At 49.5% G+C, this 24814-nt stretch overlaps 1 protein-coding gene across 3 annotated transcripts; it reads right to left on the bottom strand.

Annotated features, from left to right (window-relative positions):
• Positions 1-916: 916 nt before the first annotated feature.
• On the bottom strand, positions 917-24807 carry Mau2 (MAU2 sister chromatid cohesion factor). 3 transcript variants are annotated; one of them, XM_057753007.1, is made up of 19 exons: positions 24436-24807; positions 16492-16509; positions 15925-15990; positions 14012-14107; positions 13150-13244; positions 11542-11569; positions 11046-11201; positions 10109-10255; positions 9951-10041; positions 9204-9307; positions 8741-8818; positions 8393-8458; positions 6166-6252; positions 5286-5335; positions 5101-5178; positions 4879-4990; positions 2706-2796; positions 2188-2315; positions 917-2058 (listed from the first exon to the last, which is right to left on the bottom strand). In XM_057753007.1, exons 1-19 carry the CDS (start codon positions 24727-24729, stop codon positions 1885-1887), a joined length of 1959 nt encoding a protein of 652 aa, XP_057608990.1. In that variant the 5' UTR covers positions 24730-24807; the 3' UTR covers positions 917-1884. The 3 variants fall into 3 exon arrangements, with proteins under 3 accessions (XP_057608990.1, XP_057608989.1, XP_057608988.1); XM_057753006.1 differs by having other exon boundaries at positions 917-2065; positions 6169-6252; positions 24436-24792; XM_057753005.1 differs by having other exon boundaries at positions 917-2065; positions 24436-24790.
• Between the last annotated feature and the right edge of the window lie 7 nt (positions 24808-24814).

Below are 24814 nucleotides of genomic sequence, written 5' to 3'. Positions count from 1 at the left end.
GCAGCACCATGTAAAGCAGGTGTAGCGGCAAAAGCCTATCACCACAAGTTAGAGGAGAATCAGAGTTCAGGGTCATTCATAAATAAGAGATGCTGTCTCAAAAAAACAAAACAAAACAAAACAAAACAAAACAAAAAAGCTCTTAAGAACTGTCCCTTCCAATCAAAACCCCAAAGCCAAGCTAAAAGAGTCAGGCATGGTGGAATTTGCCTGTAATCCCAGCACTTGGAAGATTGAGACAAGAAAACTGAATTACTCAGGCTGGGCTCTGCTGCATTGCAGAGCCCTCAAAACAAGAACAAAGGAATCAATCAACAAAACCACCCAAAATCAAACAGAAAAAGGAGCTGTGGACCAGTTTCCCACTAGGCTAAGTTCAGAAAGGGGCTACGCCTTTGAGGCTGGACTCCAGTCCACAGAGGGGCCGCTGGGAGGGCTGGAGGGCTGGAGAATGAGGAGACTGGAGGAGTGGTAGTTCTGTAGGGAGAGACCAGCAATACAGGTGGGTGGACTTCTCACAGCTTTCCACTTAAAACGGTTAAGTTCTTGATTAAAAGCACAAGCTGCTAAAACCAGGCAACACCACGTTAAAAACTCTCCACACTCATGACATACCTTCCTTCACCTGTGTCACCTGTGGACCAAGGGAGGACAGACACATATAGGGCTATACCCCAGCCTGGCTCCCTGGGTGGCTTGTGGCTGCCTCTTAGCACTTCTTGGACCATAATATCTGTGCGTGCTGGCCCTTTTGGGTTTTTCTCTCAATCTTTAGTTGATGGACACTGTGGTGACTGCACTGGGGTCACGGAGGTTTCACTTCGGTCGACCCCTCATGGAGTTTGTCATAACCCCACCCTTAGCTTTCAGTGCTTAAGACACGGTCACTAAAAGAACTCTAAAACCAAGAAAGATGTCAAGTTGCGAGGTTCTTGTTTGAAATGCTCTATGTACAAAATGCCCTAGAAGCAAAAAAAAAAAAGAAAGAAAGAAAGAAAGAAAAGAAAGCTTAAATAAATAGGCAGGGCTGTGATGCAGACACTGAGGGTCCCTGGGACCCAAGGGGCTGGAGGAAGAGGAAAAGGTTGGGAGCACCTGGCCATGGGCAGTGGCTGCCACGTGGCTTAGTGACGATGTCCACGAAGGCCTTGGAGCCTTGTCCCTTCAGTCATGGATTCCAAAGCTGTGAGAAGTGGCCTTCATGGTGCCTGGGTGACAGACAGCTCCCAAGCACCATCTTCGCCACCAAAGAGAGTACCTGTCTAGGTACCACAAACCCTGACATCACTGTGTCACCCTTGGTGGAGCCCATAAGCCAAGAGGACCTGAGATGGTCCCACAACTGTCCTCCATGGGAAGGCCGCACAGCTGCCAGGAAGGAAGCTCCTTTAGTCAGGTCCAGCGGGACTTCTGCCTAATACCCTGGGCCAAGAGGCGATGTTGAATATGAGCAAGGAGATTGCCGAAGGCAAGGTGGGTACCCAAAGTCTCAGCTGCCATCAACTGTACATGCACACCTGGTCCCAAGCTCCTCCCCTGCACTAAGATCACCTTCCAGGAACAGTCAGGTTGAGAGGCTGACTTCCAGGTCCTCAGGAGTCCCTGAGTGCAGGGACAATGGAAGAACAGCAGGATGAGGAGTGAGGGTTATGTCTCTACCCTCAGCTTGCCCTGGGCTGGAGGCTGCTTTGTGCTGTTGCACTTAGGTAGTCGGCACCACGGTTTGGTTGAACAGTCTGATGATGGCCCTGTACACAGATTGTCATCCTATTCAGACACAGATTAGGACATCAGTCCCCTCCAAGAGATGGCACTGAGTCCGGGTACAGGCAGGGATCAGCTGTCACCCTCAGAGGCAGATGACGGCTCCAGCACTCCTGGGACTCATTCAGCTCTGGACAACGGTGAGGGGCTGGGAGATACCCTGGTGGTTTTGTTCCCAGAGAGCTCCAGTGTTGGGTCCAAGTTGGGGACACAGGCCAGAAGGGCTTCACAGAAGGCTGGCCAGGCTGGTGTTAGGTCCATTCTGAGCTTGGAACTGCACAGGTGGTGGGCCATCTGTCCACTGTCAGGGAGAACACACATGGGTGAGCCTGGTGGCCCTTCTATGAAAAAGGGACAACACAGCCCTTCACACCTGAGGAGCTGGAGGCCCTCACCCCCATGTCTGCTCCCCACTCTGTATACCGTAATGAGGTTGTGCTCTGGGAGGCTGCAGGCCTCAATGTGGTCCTGTAGCAGCTGCTGGGAGAAGTTCTGGTGCATCTGTGCAGCCTCATGGGCATCCATGGCATTCCCGCATGCCTTGTTTAGATCTGAGAATGGAACAGGGGTCATTGTCTAGTTCATATTCTGGGTGCCAAACCCATACCACCCAGAGCAGACAGAAATTGCCCTCAGGGATGCAAACTCATCTTGAGGCCCAGAAGGATCATCCACAAAGCCCTATAAGGAGAAGTCCCAGCTCCACCTACCACAGTTCTTAAAAGTCCCCTGGAAAGTCAGGCATGGTGGCTTGGCAGACAAAGGAATATAAATCTCTGTGAGTTCAAGACCAGCCTTGTCTACATAGAATTCCAGGCCAGCTAGGGTTACATATCAGACCCCATCTCCAATAAACAAAAATAAAAGTCCCTGAAGATGCAGTCCTGCTCATGTGCTATCAGGGCCCCACAAGTATGTCTGGTAGCCTTGTTCACTCTCACCTCTCAGGAGGGCCGATGACCACAACTGCACAGACATGTCTGGGATCTTGCTGGCCAGTTGCATGGCAGGCACCACCATGTTGTTACTCTCCTGCCAATCAAAAGCTAAGGATGAATTGGTGGCTTTGGAAGAGTGGCTTTGACTCCACCTGCCCATTTTATATTCTGCTGCTGCTGGACAAATTCAGAGTCTACCTAAAATGGTCACCTGAAGTAGTCTTGTTCACCTTGAAACAACAACAACAACAGCAACAAAAACCAATGAGCATCTTTGCTCCTGCTCTGCACATGAGGCAATGAGTGGACCACAGTGTGCTTCCTGCTAGCTAGAGAAAAAAACAGCTCTGAAGTCACAATAAGAAATGATTAGCCAGGCAGAGTTTACAGAGCGAGTTCTACAACAGGCTCCAAAGCTACAGAGAAATCCTGTTTGGAAAAACAGAAACAAAAAAAGAAATAATTAGGCTGGGCAGTGGTGGTGCACACCTTTAATCCTAGCATTTGCGAGGCAGAGGCAGGCAGATCTCTGAGTTCGAGATCAGCCTGGTCTATGGAGTGAATTCCCAGGACAGCCAGGGCTACACAGAGAAACCCTGTCTCAAAGACAACAAACAAAACAAAACAAAGCAAAAAGAATGAACTGTAAATTCAAGTAGATATCCCTGGGCCTCTGAGGGAAAGCAGCCTGTGTCAGCTAAAGGTCTGCTTCAGGAAGAAGTCACTGGTCTGATGAGAAGGTTTGTTCCTTTGAGATGGCTTCTGTAGGCTCCTATAGGTGGGGTCTCTGGTCTGTGACCCGCTCTACTCAGCTTTTGTGTGGGCTGAGATGCTGACCTAGAGCCCAGTGTTCTCATGAGTACTAAGGGAGTCCTGGGACACAGTCTCCTGGTACTGACCTAGAGTCCACCCTGAAGAATAGAGATTGCTCTCAAGTTCAAACCATACCCTGTTCTACCTACCTAAACTGTAGGCCTGGTTTGGGTTTGTCCTGTGACAACTCCCAGCAGCAGGACACCAAACCCTCAAACCAGAGGCCAGAGAGATGGCTCAGAGGTTGAGAGCACTGGCTGCTCTTGTACCCACATGGCAGCTCAAAAATTGTCTAATTCCAGTACCAGGAGATCTGACCCACTTCTTCTGATCCCTGTGGGCACCAGGCACACACATATATACATGCAGGCAAAACATTCAGACATAGAAAATAAGTAAATCTAAAAATAATACTGAAAAATTTAAGCCAGATTCTAGGCCTGGGCACAGTTTAGTGGGACAACCTAACCAAACCTAATGCAGCAGGCTGCAGTCAGACCTCGACCTCCAACAACCAGAACCAAACCGAGCAGAGGATTCTCAAACCTCAGTGGGCAGAAGAACTGTTCCCCTCCTTCAGGCCTGGCTCAATAGATGCATAGGATGGGTCTGACCTACATCTGAGCCAGACTTCTGGTTATGTGGCTGTTGCTCTTGAAATGCTTGTCTCACCCATGAGGGGCTGGTCTAGCCGATTTTTCCCTGCGGCTCCATGCCAGGCCCAGCTATCTCCCCCCTAAGTCAGGCTTACACATGCAGACGGGATATTTTATGGCAAGTCATGGGAGTGGCAAACACTTTCTGGCCCAAATCCCTGTTCCAAGTGTTTCACCCCCCACTAGAGTACCATCATCACAGAGGTCCTGCCCAGTGACTAGGTAGCTGCCCACTTAGCAGACCACAACACTGGGAACACCAAGGCCACTCCCTGCTCCCCATGGTCAAGCTACCCTCACTGGCTGTTCACTATACTTTACCAATAAAGTGAAATAAAAAAGTTAAGTCATGTGAAGTTATGTGGTTGATGGTGCCACAGATATGGGAGGCTTTGACACTGTTGGTTCCTCCTAAGGTCCTGGCACGTCCCAGAGGGCCATGTATTCTAGAGGAAAGTTGTGCTGAGGAGCCTACAGGAAGGTGCAAGGCAAGAGGTAGCTGTCTCTCAGGTCTGAGGCTTGTGAGCCTGACATATACACCCTGGAATGGAACCTGACCCCAGGCCCCCATGCCTTCCAGACCTTGCATGTTGGCAGTGTGTGGGCTTTCACAATATACTTTCTTGAATGCCAGGACAAGAAGTGCCAAGCTCGATAGTGGTGTGCCCCCATTCTCCATCCTGCCCATTGGCTAGGCAGGGACTCACCCTGTGATTCCCCAGCACATAGAAGATGTGACCCAGCAGCACGAGGGAGCAGGCCGTGAGGCGGTTCAGGTCCTCTGCATTCGACATCTTTAGAGTTTCTCGCAGAAATCGCCTGCACAAGGGAAACAGATGCTGACACCTGCAGGCACATCAGTCACACAGAAGCAGAGATGGCCTGAGGGAGGAGAGGCTGTCATACATGGTGCCCCAACCCAAACTCACTTGGCTTCATTGTAGCGGCCCTGGAAGAAGGAGAAGAGCCCACGTACATAGAAAGCTGCCGCTCGGAGGCAGTGTGAGCTGCAGGGAAGCAGAGAGTCACAGATGTAGGAGAAAGGTTTCCCAAAGGGAGCCTCTGCAGACTGTCTGGGGGTGTGGGATGTCTGTGCTGGGCACAGACTACTCACCTGACTGGGAAGCTGTGGTCTGGATTTATCCTCTCCAGCAAACTGTACAGCTGGTGGAGAAACGTTAGTTAGTCAGGACTTTGAGCTCTACCCAGAGGTCAGGTCCTGAACATGCTACAGAGGGATAGGGCTTCCTCCACGCCAGTGGAAGAATATCACAGTATGCAGCATGCCTGTCCAGAACAGCCTCGAGATGGGGGGTGTCCATCTGAGGGAATCATGAAGGAGAGTGAAGTGAAGGTGGAACAGCATCCCTCTGATGTCCTGCCTCAGCTCCCTGACAGTCAGGGTGGCAGAGGTCCATCCATATAAGACCTCCTTCCCCTTGATTTGGGGGGAGGCCATGGTTCTGTGACAGCATGTTTGGCAGCATGCATGCAGGATGCCCTGGGTTGGACCCCAGCACCACAAATTTAAAAAAAAAAAAAAAAAAAAAAAAAAAAAAAAAAAAAAAAAAGCACAATGTGGGGTCAATAAACCTTAAGTGGCTTAGGATGGCACAGAGGCCACATAGCTGCAGGAGTGTAACCCCAGTCCCAACTCCTCAAAAGCTGCACCCTCATAAAAATTAAACATTTGGGCTTTTCTTTCTTTTTCTCTCTTATTTTTTTTTTTTGGGGGGGGGGGTTGGTTTTTCGAACCAGGGTTTCTTCTCTGTGTAGCTTTGGAGCCTGTCCTGGCCCTCACTCTGTAGACCAGGTTGGCCTCGAACTCACAGAGATCCACCTGCCTCTGCCCCCTAAGTGCTGGGATTAAAGGCGTGCACTACCACTGCCCAGCATACATTTGGGCTTTGCTAAGGTCTATGGGTGTCCAGGACACCCATAGCTCCTGGGCAAGAGATGGAAAAAGGATACCAAACATGAAGCATGTCACCTACTACCTCTTGGTGTCTATTTCCTTCCCGTATATACACACTCGCAAGGTTGGTCACAATGAAGGCCCATAGCTCCTGGTGGTTGGTGAGCTGGAATGGAAGACAGAGCGTTTAGGGGGCCAGCCTGGCCATTGTCACCTTGCTGGGGCCTAACTGAAAACAGCTATTCACCCAACTACAAAGGGGAGCTCTTTCTCCACCAGCCACATCAGGGGTCATTTAGAAAGTGAACATGAAGGCTAGCTATCCTGATCATGTCAATGACCAATAGTGGATAATGGTAAAACATGGCGTCAACAAACAGCCCAGACGGGCCTGGGATTCTCTATCCTGCCTCGGTGTCCTGAGTGCAGTGCTGGGATGAGAGGCCTGCAACCACCCTGGCTTGTTTTTTTCTTTGCAAGCCAACAGATGCATACCTAAGCCTTGAAGCACGTTAGGTGTGTTCTCCGCCATTGAACCACAGGCTGTGGGACATTTAGTTGGCCAAAAGGGGTATACTGCTAGGTGTGGTGGTAGAGGCCGGTCACCCCAGCATTTGGGTAGCTGAGGCAAGATCAGAAAATCTTTTTCTTTTGGTTTTTCAAGACACATTTTCTCTATGTAACAGATCTGGGACTTGCTCTGTAGACCAGGCTGGCCTCAAACTCAAATTCACATGCCTCTGCCTCCTTAGTGCTGGGATTAAAGGTGTGTGCCACTACACACAGCCAGGCAAGATCAGAATTTAAGGGCAGCTTGTGCAACTGAGATATCCTTTTTTTAAGATTTATTTTATTTTTTTTAAGATTTATTTATTTATTTATTATGTATATGGTGTTCTGTCTGTCTGTATGCTTGCAGGTCAGAAGAGGGCACCAGATCTCATTACATATGGCTGTGAGCTACCATGTGGTTGCTGGGAATTGAACTCAGGACCTCTGGATGAGCCATCAGTGCTCTTAACCTCTGAGCCATCTCTCCAGCCCTCTGAGATATCCTCTTAAAAACTATGAGCAGGGGCTGCAGTTCAGCAGTCTAGCACTTGCCTGGCATGTGTGAAATCCTGGGTTTGATCTCTAGTATGGGATTGAAGGGAGAAAGAATATGGAATTCTAAGCAGTCCAGATCCCCGCAGCGAGCACGTCCAGTGATGTACAGGGCCTTCAGCACGCCGGGCACACAAAAACCCAAAGTACCCTTCCCTGGCCTAAGCTGCAGCAAGTAGTACTGGGCTGTCAGTTGTGGGCAATAGGAAGAGCCTCAGTTTGAGGGTGAGGTCCATGTCTGCCTTAGCTCACCTCCTCCCATAGATTCTCCAAAATGCCTCAGCATATGACTTCAGTGTTGTGCTGCTAGGCCAAAGCCATATGGAGAAGTAAGACAACCACTAAAAATGTGAGGCTCTTGGCATTGAAGAAGGACCTTGATAGTACAGCAGAAGGACCTGAGGCTAGAACCAGTGGAGTTGGCAGCCAGTTGGCTCTTCACATAGCACCCACATACATGTAGACCACCAAGGAAAGGAACCCCCATCCCAGTCAGAGAGATGCCCCAGTCAGCCACCTTGCTCATAGAACAGAACCCTGCTCACTAAAATCTCTACTGGGGGCTCCCTGGGAGAATGGGTCAGTAGCCCCCATTTCCTGCATGGACATTGATGCCAAGATAAGGGACATTCTTCCCTGGTCCTGGGTCAGGTGGGCAGAACTGGGAAGTAAGCTGGCCCAAGAGGTATCTGGGCTGCTCTAGGAGAAATGGACCAGCAGGAGCTTGTAGGTCAGCAGCCTAAAGGTATAGGCGCCTTGTGTGGGAGCCCCGTTTCCTGAAGTAAAACCCTTCCCTGAGCACCTATTGAGGAATTTAGGTAGGATAAAGGCACATCCAAGGCACTGGTCATGCATACAATGTGACTCTACATAACTTCAGAACCAATTGTGACCCCAGAAGGACCATAAACCGACACAGCCTGAGGGTGTTCTGGCACTTACCAGGTGTCAAAGTGGCCACCCAGTGTTCCTATGGCCCTGATACATATGTCCATCCCTCCTATCTGTCCAGGGTATCCAAGAACCTTCACCCCATCAGCTTCCATATCAACAAGAACCGTGTCACTGTCGTGGTCAGTGTCAGGCCGACTGCAGAGAATGTAGGCTCAAAGCCTACGGCTCTAGCAGCATATCTAAGTAGTTTCCATCCTCACTGAGGGGTACCCAATTTGACATATTGCTGCTCCAGGAGTCAGCCTTACCCGCAGGGCTGTGGTGAATTGGGCTTCAGCATTGTCCATGCAGTTCACAGAGACACAGTACAGGCCCTGCAAGGACAGGGATAGATGTAGGGCAGCTTTAAGAGTGACCCTGGACAAGTACAGTGTTTACCTGGGCCTCTGGGATGAGCTTCATACTATTGTAAAGGACGCCCCTCCCCTTGACAGAACGCTCACTGGGAACATCTGGATTCTAACTGAATAGTGTCACAGGGGTATTTACTGGGACATCCGGAGTCTCTCAGGGTGGATCATACACATTCTTTGTTAGGTATGTTCTGGGCTTGGGATTCTGGCAAGAGTAGGGCCCAGCACCCAGGGCACACTTACCAGCAGTGTGTGTAACTGGGCAGCATGGTTGGAGAAGAGCCGGGGGGATTGTTGGCACAGCTGGCAGACCTGGGAAATCTGAGGAGAGAATGGAGGTCACTGCCTGCCCTGGACCCAGTATAGACTCAAGGCTGGAAGACACGCTTGCCAAACTAGGGTCAAAGTCCTGGAAGGAGAAGTTGTCACAGGGAGGAAGGTGACCCTGATCTCCTTTCTCCTTGCCCAGCTTCAACTGAGTACTTTGGCTATAAAGTGACTTTCCAATGTTCTCAGAAAGGTGGGCATCCCAGTCACATCACAATGTTCCCTGAGCATACAAGTTTAGGGAGCCAGGCCACTGGCTTTACATTAGATTATACAGTTCACTCTGCTAAAGCAGTGACAGTAAGGTCACTGCACCCTCCCCTCTTGACACAGGCCCCTACCCATATCGGCTCCCACCATCCTGCTCTGTGCTCGCTACCTCCTGTAGTGCAGTGGCCTTGTGGCCTGTGACGAGCCGGCACATGATGATATGCTCTAGCAGGATCACTTGGAAGGATGACAGGATGGGGCTGCAGTCCAGCACTGGGGACAGGAGGCAAGGATGAGCATGTAGGCATGGCCCCACAGGGCCCTTCCCATCTAGATAAAGCCACTGTGAAGTGTCCAAAGGCTGAGAAATCCCCACTGGGTGGTACTCAGGTACAGCAGGGACTTAGCAAGTACAGGTCCTGGCCTGGACCACAGGACACTCTAGGCTGAGGACTATGCCACACACAGGTCAGCTCTACAGAGGCCGGCACAGCCGCCACCCCAGTTAAGAGCTCAAGAACCTGCTGAGAGGATTCTTCAAGATGTCTTGAACTGTGCATGCCTGGGCCAGGATCCAACCTATGAGGAACCTAGGCAGCTCTTGGCAGTTCTGCACAGCTCTCCTTGGGAGGAAGAGGAGCCTAGTCCTTGCTGGATCCAGCTTAAGGGAAAGAGAAGTAGTTCCACAGGCTCTGGTGTTCCCAGCTCACTTCTCCCTTCAGCAGTGCTGAGGAAGGCACAGGACCAAAGTGCTGTAGAGCAATACTAAGGCCACATGCAACCCGAGATGCATAAAGTAAAGCGTGTGCACAAAACCCCGACTCTGGAGGCTTCAGAGCAAATAGGTAAGGGTTACCCTGGCCTCCCTGGGTATGGACATGGGATTGTGTGGGATCCCCACCCAAGTGGCACTTACTCTTGAGCTTTTCTAACTGCATGAGTGCCTTGTCTGTGTATTTCTGAGCCTTCTCCAGGTAGCCAGCCTGCATCGAATGCATCACTGTGACCTGCAAGGAAAGCGGGCGGTGGTCATAGGGCCCTCTCCCAGCCCAGGCCCAGGGTGGTGGGACTCACCAGGTAGACGAGCACGCACATGTGCTCCTTGGGCAGCCAGTGGAAGAGGTCAGCAGGGTTGCTGGGCAGGATCTCATCGTCGTGTAGCGTGGAGATGGTCTGGATGCACTGCTGCAGCTGTTTCAGGCATGGCTTAACACTCTTCACCTGTGGCACGCATGTTTCAGCAATACATCTCTGGAGGCCTAGCAATCTTGTCCAGCTCCTGCATGGGGCCTCCCTGTCCATGAGTCTACCTTACCAGGTCCAGGCTACTCTTTGGCAGGGAGCACAGATCCTGGCTGGGTTACACTTGGCTTCTCACAAATAAAAGCCTTGTGGGCATTGCAGCTTCTACCAACCCTCCCGTCTGCCATCCTGAGCCTCTCAGGACAGCTGTGGCTCTCAGCAGTCAAAACTAACCCGTATCTGCCATGTTTTCCATGCTGTATGAAAAGCTGTGCCCAACAGAAACACAGGAAAGCCCTTACTAACAATAAGCTCACTGAGCCCTCCCTGGTCCCCACAACACTGGCCCAGTACCAAAGAGGGGGTGCAGTCAGTGGAACCATAGGAACAGGCAAGGGCCAAGACAGGCAAGATGGCTTCCATACATCATAGGCTGATGCCATCACAGACACAGGTGTCAGGTCTTCAATGCAGCCATGAAGCCACACCAAGGTTCCTACTAACCCTCACAATGCTGCTGTAAGCTAAGAAAGGGGAGCCTGCTACACGACTCCCCTAGAGACCCCCCCAACCATGTGTGCACTCTGTACTCAAATGAGAACAGAACCACTAAAATAAACTCTGTCATCCGAGTATCCTCTACCTTTGGGTGGTTGAACTGTACCCGTGCTAGAGCAGGACACCTGCATCTATGTAAGTGCACTCACCAACATGCAACAATGAGACCACATCATAAGTAATCCCTCCCCCTGTCTGAGAGACAACACACCTGCCCAGCATCCAGGTAGTGGGTCACCTGCAGCACCAGGAAGAAGACACGCAGGGACTCCTTCTGGATGGGGTTGCCCTGCCAGTTCTCCACGATTTGCCCGCACAGTGTGAGCAATGGGTGCACCTCTTGCAGTTTGCGCTCCATCAGCAGCAACTGGAAGGGATGGTGAGCGGGGTATCACTGTCACCAGTCCAATAGCTTAGGAACCTCCTCCCAGACGGCAGAGCTGGGAGCAATAATGTCAGGAATGGCAACGCTTGCCTTTAATCCCAGCATTCGGGAGACAGAGGCAGGCAGATATCTGTGAGTTTGAGGCCAGCAGCCTGGTCTACTTAGAGAATTCCAGGACAGCCAGGGATACATAGAGACTTTGTCTCAAATAAACAAAGCTAGATACAACAAAGGAACTGTACAGGTGGCTCCACAGCAGGCTTCCTCAATAGCACACCTACTACCTGAAGCCATACAGCTGCACCCACCAGTCTTGACTTACCATCCCCTTGCTGAGCAGGAATAGCGCCCTGAAAAAGAGACAAAACATCAGGTTTGAAGGACACCAGGAAGTCTGGGGATCAAAAAGGCTGCCCCTCAGGGAGGTGTGCTTAATAATATAACCCTGTAGTGTGCTGCATTTTGTTCTCATTTATATTTATGGTATTTTGGGGAGGGCATGAGGTTATTCTCATGTAACCCAGGTTGGCCTCAAACTTGATATGCAGCTGAGGGTGACCATGAATATTTTTTCTGGGGGTTGGCATGCTGGGAATTGAACTTAAGGTCTTACACTGTCACCATACTCCCAACTTAACTTTGAATTTAGAAAAAAAAATCAACTGGGCATGGTGGAGCACACCTTTGATCCCAGCACTTAAGAGGCAGAGACAGGTAGATGGATCTTTGTAAGTTCAAGCCCGTACTGGTCTATATATGGAATTCCAAGACAGTCAGAGCTACATAAGAGAAACTTTGTCTCAAAAAACAAAGAATACACACACACACACAAAATTTACTTTTGTTATGTCTATGTGTGAGTGCCTACATGTGCAAATGCATCCAAAGAGGCCACAGGGGCGTGTTAGATAACTAGGAACTGGAGTTACAGGAAACTGTGACTCTCCTAATGTAGGTGCTGAGGAGTAAATCTGGGTTTGGAATGCTCTTAAACAATGATCCACCCCTCTACTTTCTCAATCTTCAATTTGGGATCTTTCTTCTTTGGATCCTCCACCTTCAGCACCTATTATTTTACATGATGCAGACATACCTGTGAGCATTACAAAAGGTCAGAGGGCCAAGTTCTGGGCAGAGTAGAAGATGGCACCCTCAAATCACCTTAATGCTCAACATAGCAGATATGGGCGTGGCACAGAGGATGCATGAAACAGGAACTGGCTTGGGCTGTCACTACCTCACCTGTGAACTGGGTTGTGCTCTCCCCACCCAGGTCCCTCTCTGGATTAAGGGCATAAACTCATAACACTGGAAAGGTCAATGTTCTCCCCTCTCCTCCTCCACAGGTCATAGGGTTCCTAAGACCTGTCCTAGCCCCCACTCCTTGGACTTTCCCAAGTAGATCTACATACATGGTGAAACTGAGGACAGGAACTCCCACAACAGGGCAGGTTGGTCTCTCATACCAATGCTAGCCCACTTTACTTTGCCTCACTCTTCAACAAGTGCAGCATGCAGAATCACAGCTGGCTGTCAAGGAGACCCTATACAATAAAGCCTAGATAAATCCTACCAGAACTCCCCATTTCAAGAGATTTGGAAACTACATGTACAAGTGCAAATCTGTCATCCCAAAGAGAGGCTGAGGCAGGAGGATTAAAGCAAGTAGCTGGGGTTCATCCTGGAATACAGTAGTGACAGACAACCTGATTCAAAAATATCAGAGAGAAACTGCCAGTACCAGCTCTACCAATAAGATACCGGCCCTGCCTTCCCTGCTAGCAATTCATGTCTCATGAATTGATAGGCTATTTGCTAAGACTGACTATATGGTTCACAACACCAGAGACCACCTTCACACACCAAGATGCCATGTTTACGGTCAGTAGCAGGACAGCAGAGCAGGAGGAAAAGGATGGGCACAGCCTACCGTGTATATTCAGATCCCACCACTCGGGCATACTCAGCCCCCACGCCCAGGAGGTCACAGGCTGATACCAGGTCCTTCTCCAGTGTGTGCAGTTGCTAAAGAGGAGAAAAAGCAATGACCACAACTGTCAATGCCCATCCTCAGAACTTGCCCCGGTTTGGCTGAGCCTCTTACATCAGCACAGTCACTGCAGTGCAGGTTTGGAGTTCAAGCACCAAGACAGCCATCAGTGATAACTGCTGGGGAAACAGTTGGGCAAACACGACTCACGCTGTCACTTCAGACTGCACAGAATCAGCAGTCTGGGCTCTCAGGCAGACCCAGTGCATACCAGGTGGGTTACTAGGAAGGGCTCCTTCAGGAGCAGGGGAATAAGGATGCTTCAAATCGGAAGCCTGAACAACTGAAAGAGAGACAAATACAGCTAATCCCTGGAAAGGCACATGCAGCTCCTTGGTATAGAGCGCAGCTCCCTTGCACAGTGTCATGTAGCTGCCCAGCCCACTTCCTCAGCTGCTGGCAACAGCACATGGGAGGTTGCAAGGAGACAATGTGAGCATGGGAACCTAAGGGGACCTCTTGGGGAAAGGTTCTGAAGTCCAGTATCTTTGGCTATCTGGGGATAGGGCTGTATCACAGGAGACAGGAGACACGACAGATGGCTAGGTCAAAGGCAGACAACACCAGCAAGGGGTCATCCAGGTGCCCCCGAGATAGAGGTGTAGACAGGATGAGGGAAGAAAAGGTGACTGGCAGAGTGGAACAGCCTGTCCCCATATGGCAGCCAGGAGGCGCCCAAGGGGAGCCTGTGTGACTGGTACTTGAGTTCATGCCCTAAGGTCTCATTCGCTCCTGTACTCACGGCGAGCTGGAAGAGGAGGCGGCAGTGCCAGTATGGCGTCTGCTGTGAGATCTGGATGGCTTTCCGCAGCAGTGGCTTCGCTGCATCCACCGAGTTCTGAAAGGAAATGGTTTCAAGTTCAAGGAGGACAAGCTGGCAGTCGCATGCACGGGACCCTGATACAGCTGCTGCCACTTGATGGGATGAGGTGGGAATGCAAGCACAGTGTACTTGTCACTTGGGGAAAGTCTACATGCTTCTGAAATCACTTCTTGATAGGTGTGATGGTTTACACCTGTTTTATTAACGCTTGGGAATCTGAAGCAGGACTGACCGTGAGAGCAAGGCCAGCCTAAGCTACAGTGTGACACTGTGTCCAAAAAAAAAAAAAAAGCCAAGCATGGTGATGGTGGATTATGCCTTTAATCTCAGTATTAGGGAGGGAAATCTCTATGAGTTCAAAACCAGCCTGGTCTACATAGTAAGTTCCAGGACAGCCAGAGCTATGTAGAGAGATCCTGTCCCCAAAAGAAAATAACAATATAAAAACAAACAAACCTCAAAAAAAAAAAAAAAAAAAAAGAAAAAGAAAAGAAAATCCCCCCAAAAAACCAAACAAAAAGTTTAGAATATAATATAAAATATAATAGCTTCTCATTCAGACATGTATGGTAGGCACCTTAGGTTGGGATCTCAGTACTAAGGAAGCTAATGCAGGAAGTATGGATCTGAAGCCAGTTCAGGTTACACAGCAAATTCTAGGCCAGCTAGGGGTAGGTACATAGCGAGACTCAAAAACAACTTACACATATACACACATAGACACACACACACATTTGGTATTGGGCCTGGTGGTGCACACTTTTAATACCAGCACTCGGAAGGCAGGCAGGTGAATCATTATGAGTTTGAGGCCAGCCTGCTCTACACAGCCACATCTATGCCAGCCAAGGCTACATACTAGGACCCTGTCTCAAAACACCCCCGCAAAAAAATCCAACAACAGAAACACCAAACCCAAAACGAAACCCAACCCCCCCCCCCCACACACACACACAATTTGGGAAAAGCTCTGGCTCTGGCTCTGGTTCAGTTCCCAGCACTCACATGGCAGCTCACAACCATTTGTCAGTCAAGTTCCAAGGGATCTCATATCCTCTTCTAAACTCTGGACAACTGGCAAGGATGTGGTACACTCACATACACGAAGTATTTATACCCATAAAATAAAAATAAATAAATAACAGCCGGGCGGTAGGTGGCGCACGCCTTTAATCCCAGCACTCGGGAGGCAGAGGCAGGCGGATCTCTGTGAGTTCGAGACCAGCCTGGTCTACAAGAGCTAGTTCCAGGACAGGCTCCAAAACCACAGAGAAATCCTGTCTCGAAAAACCAAAAATAAATAAACAAACAAACAAACAAACAAATAACAACAAGATCCGAAGGGTGGGGGTGCAGTTTGGTGTTAGAAGGTGTCTATTTAACAGGCTTAGGGCCCTGGTATCCCCTGGACCACAAAAAAAGATACAAGGAAAAGTTGCACCTTTAAGAATACTGGACAAGGATGTTGAGTCACATCTATTGCAGTAGGCAGTATACACTGGGAGGGGAGAAGCACAGGACCAGAGCTCAGTGGCAGTATCTTTCTAGTACAGGTGAGACACTCACTGGTTTCTGTCCCTAGCCCTGAATTAGTAAACACAGGAATAAAAGTGTGAGCAAGCCATACACAAGCTCTGTGCACACACAAGCTGCAGCACTCCACAGAAGGGCTCTGAGCACCTTGTGGTTCTGGTGTTTGCAACAATCATGGGGTGAGTTCCCAGGGTCTCCGAGGGCTGAACACAATGTGAACTTCTACCCAACTGGAAACCATAATCTCCCACCCAGGAGACGGGGAGACTTCGCTTTCAGAACCAGTAACATGCTCTCACCTCTTGACAATACAGCTCTGACAACAGGCTTGCTGCCTCAAATTTAACATCTTCAAACTGTGGGATCTGGAGAAGGCCAGCTAAGGAAGTACAATGCAAAGACATCTCTTTGTTTATCTTGTTTTTGTTTTAGAAGACAGGGTTTCTCTGTGTAGACCTGGCTGGCCTTGAACTCACAGAGATCCACTTGCCTCTGCATCCCTAGTCCTGGAATTAAAGGCGTGCATCACTATAGCCTGGTGCAAAGTTCTCTTTAAAAAGGGCCAAAGTGCCAATAAGTCCTCCTCCTCCACGTTATAGGGCAAGCAGAGGAGCCACGTTGGGGCAGGATGAAGACCTTGCAACCCAGAGTGGTGGCTGGCTTCCAGGACAGTGAGGGCACATGGTACACCAGGGAAGGGAGGGGTTTCTAGTTTTTACCACTGGCTTTTCATTCAAGCAGAACATCCCCTCAAGAGCACAGTACAGGGCCTTGCTCAATGGCAGAACACCTGTTTAGCAAGCCCCAGGCCCTTGGTTCCACCCCTAGCAGGGCACACCCCCAACAGACAAACAAGAAAAGGATACTTGCTGTGATATCAACCACTGAAAGAGAAAGAAAAAGGATTAATTAATTTTGAGGCAAATGCTTGGTGCCTGGCTATGTGGTTCATGCTGGGGCTGGCAATCATCCCCAGGACAGGCTTCAAAGCTACAGAGAAACTCTGTCTCGAAAAAACAAAAAACCAAAAAAAAAAAAAAAGAAGTGTGGGGAAGCGGTGCGTGTGCTTCTTCCCCTATAATCTGATCGTGGGAATGGAAGCTGCAGGACACTTGGTAGATGCCTAACAAAGAGGGGAATTTATCCTTCCAACATCAGACAAAAAGCTAATGCTCCCACATACTCCAGGGAGGGGATCCCAGGGTGATCTTGGCCACATTCCACACGTCAGCAGAAAGCTTGGACATTCAGCAAAGCTTTGCTCAAGAGTGAGTTACAATAGGGGAGGGGGTTGGTGTATGGGGACAAGTTTCTCCTAAGGAAGCAGCACACTAAATAGGCTTGAAGAGGGCAGAGCTAGCCTCAGAAGGGAGTGCCAGTGTGGACAGCAGCTGGTCAACCTGAGAAACATCTTCAAAACAAAACAAACAACAAAAAACCCTGGTTACTATTGTTACTGTTCTCGCAGAGGACTCATCATGTTGGCGAGCTCACAACCACCCACAATCCCAGCTTCTCAACACCTTTAGTCTCCACAGGCACCTACATTCAGGTGTGTACACAGAGACAAAAGAACACACATAAAAATAACTAGCTGGGTATAGTGTGTACACACCTTTAATCTCAACACAAGAAGCAGAGACAGGTGGATCTTTATGAGTTTGAGGCCAGACTGGTCTACACAGCTAGCCAAAGCTAAACAGTGAAACCCTGTCTCCAAACAAATAAGTAAATAAATAAAAGTATTCGGAGGGCCAGTTTTGACTTAGGGAACCACTGTGTCTCAAGCTACATGTTGCAACAGGTTCCTAGCTAGTGTGCCATGTAGTGTACAGTCATTTGGATCTTCAGGGACTTCCTAAGAACACACCTAACACTGACCTGCCAACCTATGGTCCAAAAAACAGCTACCAAATAACTAACATTTGAGAGGAGCCTGACAGGTGTGGACAGGTGGACTGGGCCCTTGAACATCCCACTGTCTCAAAAGGCCATACAAGATGGGGCACTTGAGCCGGGCGGTGGTGGCGCACACCTTTAATCCCAGCACTTGGGAGGCAAAGGCAGGTGGATCTCTGTGAGTTCGAGACCAGCCTGGTCTACAAGAGCTAGTTCCAGGACAGGCTCCAAAACCACAGAGAAACCCTGTCTCGAAAAAGAAAAAAAAAAAAAGATGGGGCACTTGATGCTGGGCTTTGAAGGCTGGAGTAGGATGTGAGCGCAGGGCTCTGCAGGAAAGGGGAAGTAAGATGCCCCAGAAAAGCTAGTAAGAAAGGAACCAAGACCTGGACTAGCTGGGGTGGCAAGGCTGGCTGCTTAGCGCCACACATGCAGCAGTGGCTGGGAGTCCACCCTTGGGTGTGAAGTCTGACCCAGTAGGGAGGAAATACCTGCCCAAATTTTTTTTTTTTTTGATTTTTTTCGAGACAGGGTTTCTCCGTAGCTTTTTGGTTCCTATCCTGAAACTAGCTCTTGTAGATCAGGCTGACCTCGAACTCACAGAGATCCGCCTGCCTCTGCCTCCCGAGTGCTGGGATTAAAGGTGTGCGCCACCACCGCCCAGCAGCTTTATATGATTTCTTTACATGTATGCGTGTGCGTGCATTCAATAGCCCATGAATGTGAAGGTCAGTTCTTTACAAGCATGCTCTTCCACTTTCTCCCTTATTCCCTTGAGACAGAAGGAAGGTAGGCGCTAGCAGCCATCAAGCCCCAGGCCCCTCAGCAGCCACAGCACTGGGGTTCCCAGTGGGGTTATGTGCACATGCCAGCTCTTTTTTTTTTTTTTTTTTTTTTTTTTGATTTTTTCGAGACAGGGTTTCTCCGTAACTTTTGGTTCCAATCCTGGAACTAGCTCTTGTAGACCAGGCTAGCCTCGAACTCACAGAGATCTGCCTGCCTCTGCCTCCCGAGTGCTGGGATTAAAGGTGTGCGCCACGACCGCCTGGCTCATGCCAGCTCTTTTACATGGAGACTGAGATCTGCACTCAGGATCTCACTCTTCAACAGCAACACTTTTAAGCCAGTGAGCACTTACCCAGCCTCATGTTTTTTGGTTTTTGAGGCAAGGTCATGGCAGCCTTGAATTAATAGCATCTTTTTTTCTGCCTCAGCCTCAAAAGTACAGGGAGTATATGGATGAGGCAGCACACCCAGCTGACAGGCTTCTTATTCATAGAAAACAAAGTAACAAAATAATAATAATAAAACAAAACAAAAAAACTAGGATCAACTTGAGTAGTTACTGATTGCTACAATCAGGACTGGAAACAGAGCGAGCTTTCCTAATGTCTTGCTATGGGCAGCTAAAGCTCTGGAACCGCTTCCAGCCAACACCTGAGGGTGGGCATAAAGAAATCAGTAGAGGGGTGGACAAGATGGCTCACTGGGTAAAGGTTCTTGCCACCAAACCTAGCACCTGAGAGAGCAGACTTCCACAAGTTGTCCTCTGAGCTGCACACATGCTCTGTGTACACACATGCACACACTTAACAATGTGAAAAAGAAAATAAGGAGGTCTTTATCCCATTGGTTCGCTGAGGATCTAGTGAGATGGAGCTTAACACGGGGTTGACACATAAACACTAAAAACAGTATTTTGAAGATGACGTGGAGGACGCAAGCAGGGGGGAATCAGAATGAAAGGCGATGCTGACTTTAGTTCCTTAAGTCAGAGGGGACAAAGAGTGAGAGAGAGGAGAGAGCAGAAAAGAAAACAGGAAGAAGCACAGGTTGTTGTCCATGGAGCCGCTCTGCATAATAGCTGAAGCCTGGGCATGGGTTTCTATCCCAGGTCTATACAGCATGGACTCTAGTATGAAAAAACCCAGGAGAGAAAGAGCTGCTCCATCTGAGCCTCAGGCATCAAGAGAGAGGGAAGAGACTCCCAGGCCAACCGGAGAGTAACAGTGCCTGACCAGTGGAACTGGAGTTGTTTTTCAGGTCAGATGAGCAAAGCCATTATCATAGAGCAGCTGGGGCAGGTGCAGCACAAACCCATAGCCCAATATGGAAGCCCAGGAAGGTCACTCAAGCCTGGGTGATTGAGACCATGTTGGCCAACTCCACCTAACAAAGCAACCCACAAAAAGCCAGTCATCAGCAGGGTGTCCTCAACCAGGCCAAAGACTAACTGTAGATGCAAAAAACAACACTTCCTCTCTTCTCTGCAGCTTCCAAACGGGGAGCACTTAAGAATGGCGTTGCACACTGCAGGTCCAGAGACAAAAGGGATCATGAGATCAAAAGAACAAAGTTTGAGGTCGCAGAGTTAGAAGTAGAATGCTCACAGTAGGATGCATATCAAGTGTGCAACAAGAACCTAGGTTCAATCCACAGCACTACAAATTAAATAAAGAAGGTTGAAGATGCTCATTCAGCAAGTACTCCCTGAGTTTTGACAGCCAGTACCCACATAAACAAGGTGCTGTGCTGTAGGCCTGGAATTCCAGCTCTGAGAAGCAGAGACAAGAGGATATCTGGGCTTATTGATCAGTTAGTCTTCCCAACTGGTTAGCTCCAGGTTCCGTTTTCATTCCTGTCTCAAAACTGAAGGAGAGAAGCTAGAGAGATGGCTTAGAGGTTAAGAGCACTGGCTGCTCTTCCATAGCTCCTGAGTTCAATTCCCAGCATCAACATGGTGGCTCACAACCATCTGTAATGAGATCTGGTGTCCTCTCCTGGTGTGCAGGTGTACATGCAGGCAAAATACTGTGTATGTAATAAATAAATCTCTATAGCTCTGGCTGTCCTGTAACTTATAGGACTGGCCTCAAACTCACAGAGACCCGCCTGCCTCTGCCTCCAAAGTGTTGAGACTAAAGGTATGTGCCACCATCACCCAGAATAATAAATGAATCTTTAAAAAAAAAAAAAACTAAGGAGAAAATGCCTTGATACCACCCATAATCTTTCAGTCCTATGGCAGATGGACAGACCACTGAAATGAGGCTGTCTGCTTAAAGGATGGGTGTGAAAATAAGGCAGAAGTCACATTTTGGCTTTGAAGACAAGACCAAATTCGCACAGAAACAGCAGGCTCTGTCTGACAGGATGCAGCTCACAATGACTGCAGCAGCAGCTTTCCAAGCTCTCCAGCAAGGCAGGCAAATACTGTGCAGATGAGAGCTCAGACCATCATAGCCGGCTGGAGCGTTTCAGAGCAATGAGAATCCCCACATGTCAAGATCCCACAAATACTCTAAAAAGGATGGCTTCACAACCCTATTCTCTCTCTCTCTCTGACACACACACACACAGAGAGAGAGAGAGAGAGAGAGAGAGAGAGAGAGAGAGAGAGAGAGAGAGAGAGAAATTTTTGGCCTTCTCTTATTTACAGGATTTCCCAAAATCCCAAGTGGTACTGGGAAGCCAGGGTAAGACTAACACTCCTGGGGTTGAAGAGATGGTTCAGCAGTTAAAAGCACTGGTTGCTCTTCCAGGGGACCTGGGGTTCAATTCCCAGCTCACAACTGCCTATAATTCTAGTTCCAGAGGATCTGCCACCCTCACACAGATATACATGCAGGCAAAACATCAGTGCCATAAAAACAAACAAACAAAAGACTAACACTCCACCTCCATTTTCCCACATACCCAATCAAATCATGACAAAACATGGTCTCTTTCTCAAAATACCTTATTGCTCTGAACTTACCGTATCTTGTTGCTGTACTATACACATGACTGAACGACATGGGGCTGTGACTAGACATCAGGCACCTATTTATGAGCTGCTGAATACAGCACTGCAGTATTGTACTTGATACCTGAAATATCCGCTAAAGGGTACTTACAGGAGAGGGTCAACAGGTGGTACTAGCTACAGCGTGACCATGCTGACAAAGGTCAGCAAGGGAAGGAGGGGACAGAATGCACAATTTCAAACCTAAGAACCAAAGCCAGGTGTGGTTTCTAAAAGAACCTAATTACACTTTTAGTTTTTTAAAGAAAAGGGCACCTTGTTGTGTGGCTCAGGCTAACCTGGAATTCCTGGGCTCACTGAATCCCAGTTTCAGGGCTCGAAGAGGCTTGACTATGGTCTGTGTGTGATTTATGCTAGTGTTCTTTACCGAGTGGGTCCAAGAGAGGGGAGAAGAAAGCTCATAGCTGTGCTTTGGGGAAAGTGCAATGAGAACAAATGAAGGGGCTGGTGATACAGTTTAGGAGCAGAGTGGCTTACGGACAGGGTCCATGGGTCACTCCCAAGGGGGAAAAGGGGGTTATACACAACACTTTAAATGAAACTCACTCAAACTTTGAATGGAGGAGTAGTTGAGATTAACAGGACTTCCAGGTACTGAGCTAGGGTGACCTATGAAGGGCACCACATGACTCTGTGGGAGACCCCTCAGGAGTCAGGTTTCTGCGACAGCAAAGGAAAGCACTTCACAAGTGTTTCAGTTACTACCCTCAAAGCCAAGAGCTAAAAGAGAGCAACTGCAGGCATGATGGCACAGGCTGAGTGGATGAAACACAGGATACATTGACACCCAAGGAAAAAGGGGAGGGAGATGGTGGGATTAGCTGCTCTGAACAAGAAAGAAAAGTTTTAGAAGCAGCCAGGTCCTGGCAGTCTCCAGCCTGCACCTACACTAAAGCCTGGCCCTTGGCAGGATCACCTCACTCACTATTGCCCTGGCCTCTCCAATCGACTGCTGGCCACATGCATTCCTTGTTATTGACCTGAATCCCGGAGTGGGTTCACTGGCTTGCACCATTCAAATGTCACTCTCATCCAAATAAGAGACGCCTGCATGCCCACTGTCCCAACGGGCCAACATCAACTCTACACTTCTGTGGTCCAGCTCACAGCTCTCATACAGACTGCTAGTCTCACTAAAGAAAAAGCTTACACAGGTAGTCACTGCTTCAGTTAGCTAATACCCAGAGTCCAAAACTGGCTTGACACTCCACGTCAAGGGGAACAAGAAGCTCCTTTGATGAATGAAAGAAAACGCAAAACAAAAGAACAAAAATAAAAACAAAACAAAAAACTTCACTAACACTATTTTGGTCTAGTATGGGAACTGGTGATCATTAAACTGAAGGAGCTAGAGAGATGGCTCAGTAGTTAACAGCACACAATGCTCTGCACAGGACCCAGGTTCTCGTCCCAATACCTCCACTAGGCAGCTCACATATGACTCTGACTCTAGCTCCAGAGGACTCAAGGCCTCTGACCTCGGTGGGCACAACATTTATATGCATATACTCACACACATAATTAATAATTAAATCTTTAAGATATTCACAAATTTAATTTGAGCCCAGATTTTCCTTCCTTCCTTCCTTTCTTTGATATTTTCAAGACAGGGTTTCTTTGTGAAACAGCCTTGGCTGTCCTGGAACTCACTCTCCAGGCTGACCTTGAGCTCACAGAGATCCACCTGCTTCTGCCTACCGAAATGCTAAGATTAAAGGCGTGCGCCACCCCTGCCCGGCTCCAGGTTTTGTTTCCTTCCTTCATCATCAGAGTCTTCTATGTAGTCCTGGATGTTCTGCAACACTCAGATTTGTGTGCCTGTCTCCTAAGTGCTGGGATTAGAGGTTCCACCACCACATCCAGTGCATTTTATTTTTAAAATTAATTTTATTATTTGTGCGTGTGTGTGTGTATGTGTGTGTGTACGAGTACAGGCACATGTTGAGGTCAGAAGACGTTTGGGAGTCAGTTCTCACCTTCCAACGTGGGTTCTAAGGATCGAATTCAAGTTATTAGGCTTGTGCTGCAAAAGCCTTTAACCACTGAGTCTTCTAGCCAGACCTACTTTTTTTCTTTGAGGCAGTCTTGCTACTGTAGGCCAGGCTAGCCTTGTGTTTATCGTCCTCCTGCCTCTACCGTGAGTGCTTACATTCTAAGCATGAGCAACTATACCTGGAATCTCAGTACCTGATTGCTGGGAATTTTCTGAGGCCATTCTATGCTACATAGTAAGACCCACCCCCAGCCCCCATAAACAAAAACAAAACCTCATAGGATGATCTTTGCTAAACCACATCACCTCACTGTATTGTTTCACTCTGGAAAAAAGGGAAGTTAGCTGTCAGTGAGGATTAGAAGTGTACAGCCTGGGAAACAAGGATTCTGAGCCCCTCCTGAAGGCAATTTCCTTAGTCTGACAGCGGATCATCACATTTAAAGAGCCGAGATGACCCAAGGAGCTCCTTCAATCACAACAGAGATAGGTGAACGGCAGAAAGGAGGCGGAGGTGGGAAAGGGACGGTTTCTATGAGAAGAAACATGTCTACAGCCACGGAGTATATTGAGGAGAGGAATGACAGCTACCTCTTCCAATTCTGTGAAGCACCAAGTTGTCACAAGACAAGCTGGAGGTGAGTGGGGACTCCTTCAAAGATAGAGCACTACGTGTCGGGAGAAGGCGGCACCAACGGCGGGACCGACCTCCAGACCCCGGTGGAGCAACTGCCTCCGGGCTCTACATCCTTTGCTTCCTCACGGGACAACAATGTTCAACCCCGGGCAGGGTCTCAGCTTCCCCAGTTGCCTTGGCACAAAGGACAGACTGGAGACCCAGGCAGCTGAGGGGCCCAATTCCGGGTCCCGGGACCAGGAACGAGCTTCCAGGCTGACGCTCTGGGCAACGATCCCACTGCCATCCAAACGAGATCCCCGACGCGGGAACCCCGTCCTTGCTAAGGCACAACTTCCCCGTCCCCGCTGAGAGGGCGTGGCGGAGTCGTGTCTGTCACCACAGGTGAGGGCGAGGCCTTCGGGAGCCCGAAACCCGGTGGAGGCGGAGAGGGGCGCCCCCGCGCCCCCGGCCCGCCCGCCGGCCCGCACGCTCACCGCCTTCTCCAAGTGGCTGCGCGCCTGCTCGCTATTCTTCGTGTGGTGGTAAAGCACCGAGCCGAGCTGCAGATGCGTACGGGCCTCGATCCGCTGAGGCGGCTTGAACGGAAACACGGCCTGCAGGCAGTGAACGCACAGGCGGATCTTGGGCGGGCTGGACGTGCGGAAATGCTCGGCGAACCCCAGGAGAGCCAGATACCACGACTCGGCCGCCTCGGCCTGCGCTGCTTGAGCCGCGGCCACCTGCGCGGCTGCCGCCGCCTGCGCCGCCGCCGCCGCCTGCGCCGCCATCTTGGCCTGCACAACAACAAGCCGCCTCCACAGAGAGGCGGAAGCATCTCGAGGGGCGGGGCCTGGCTCTCCTCGCGGTTCTCGC

This window comes from Chionomys nivalis, chromosome 20 (genome assembly GCF_950005125.1).
Source record: "Chionomys nivalis chromosome 20, mChiNiv1.1, whole genome shotgun sequence".
NCBI lineage: Eukaryota > Metazoa > Chordata > Mammalia > Rodentia > Cricetidae > Chionomys > Chionomys nivalis.
This window is presented reverse-complemented; position numbering and strand designations above follow the sequence as displayed.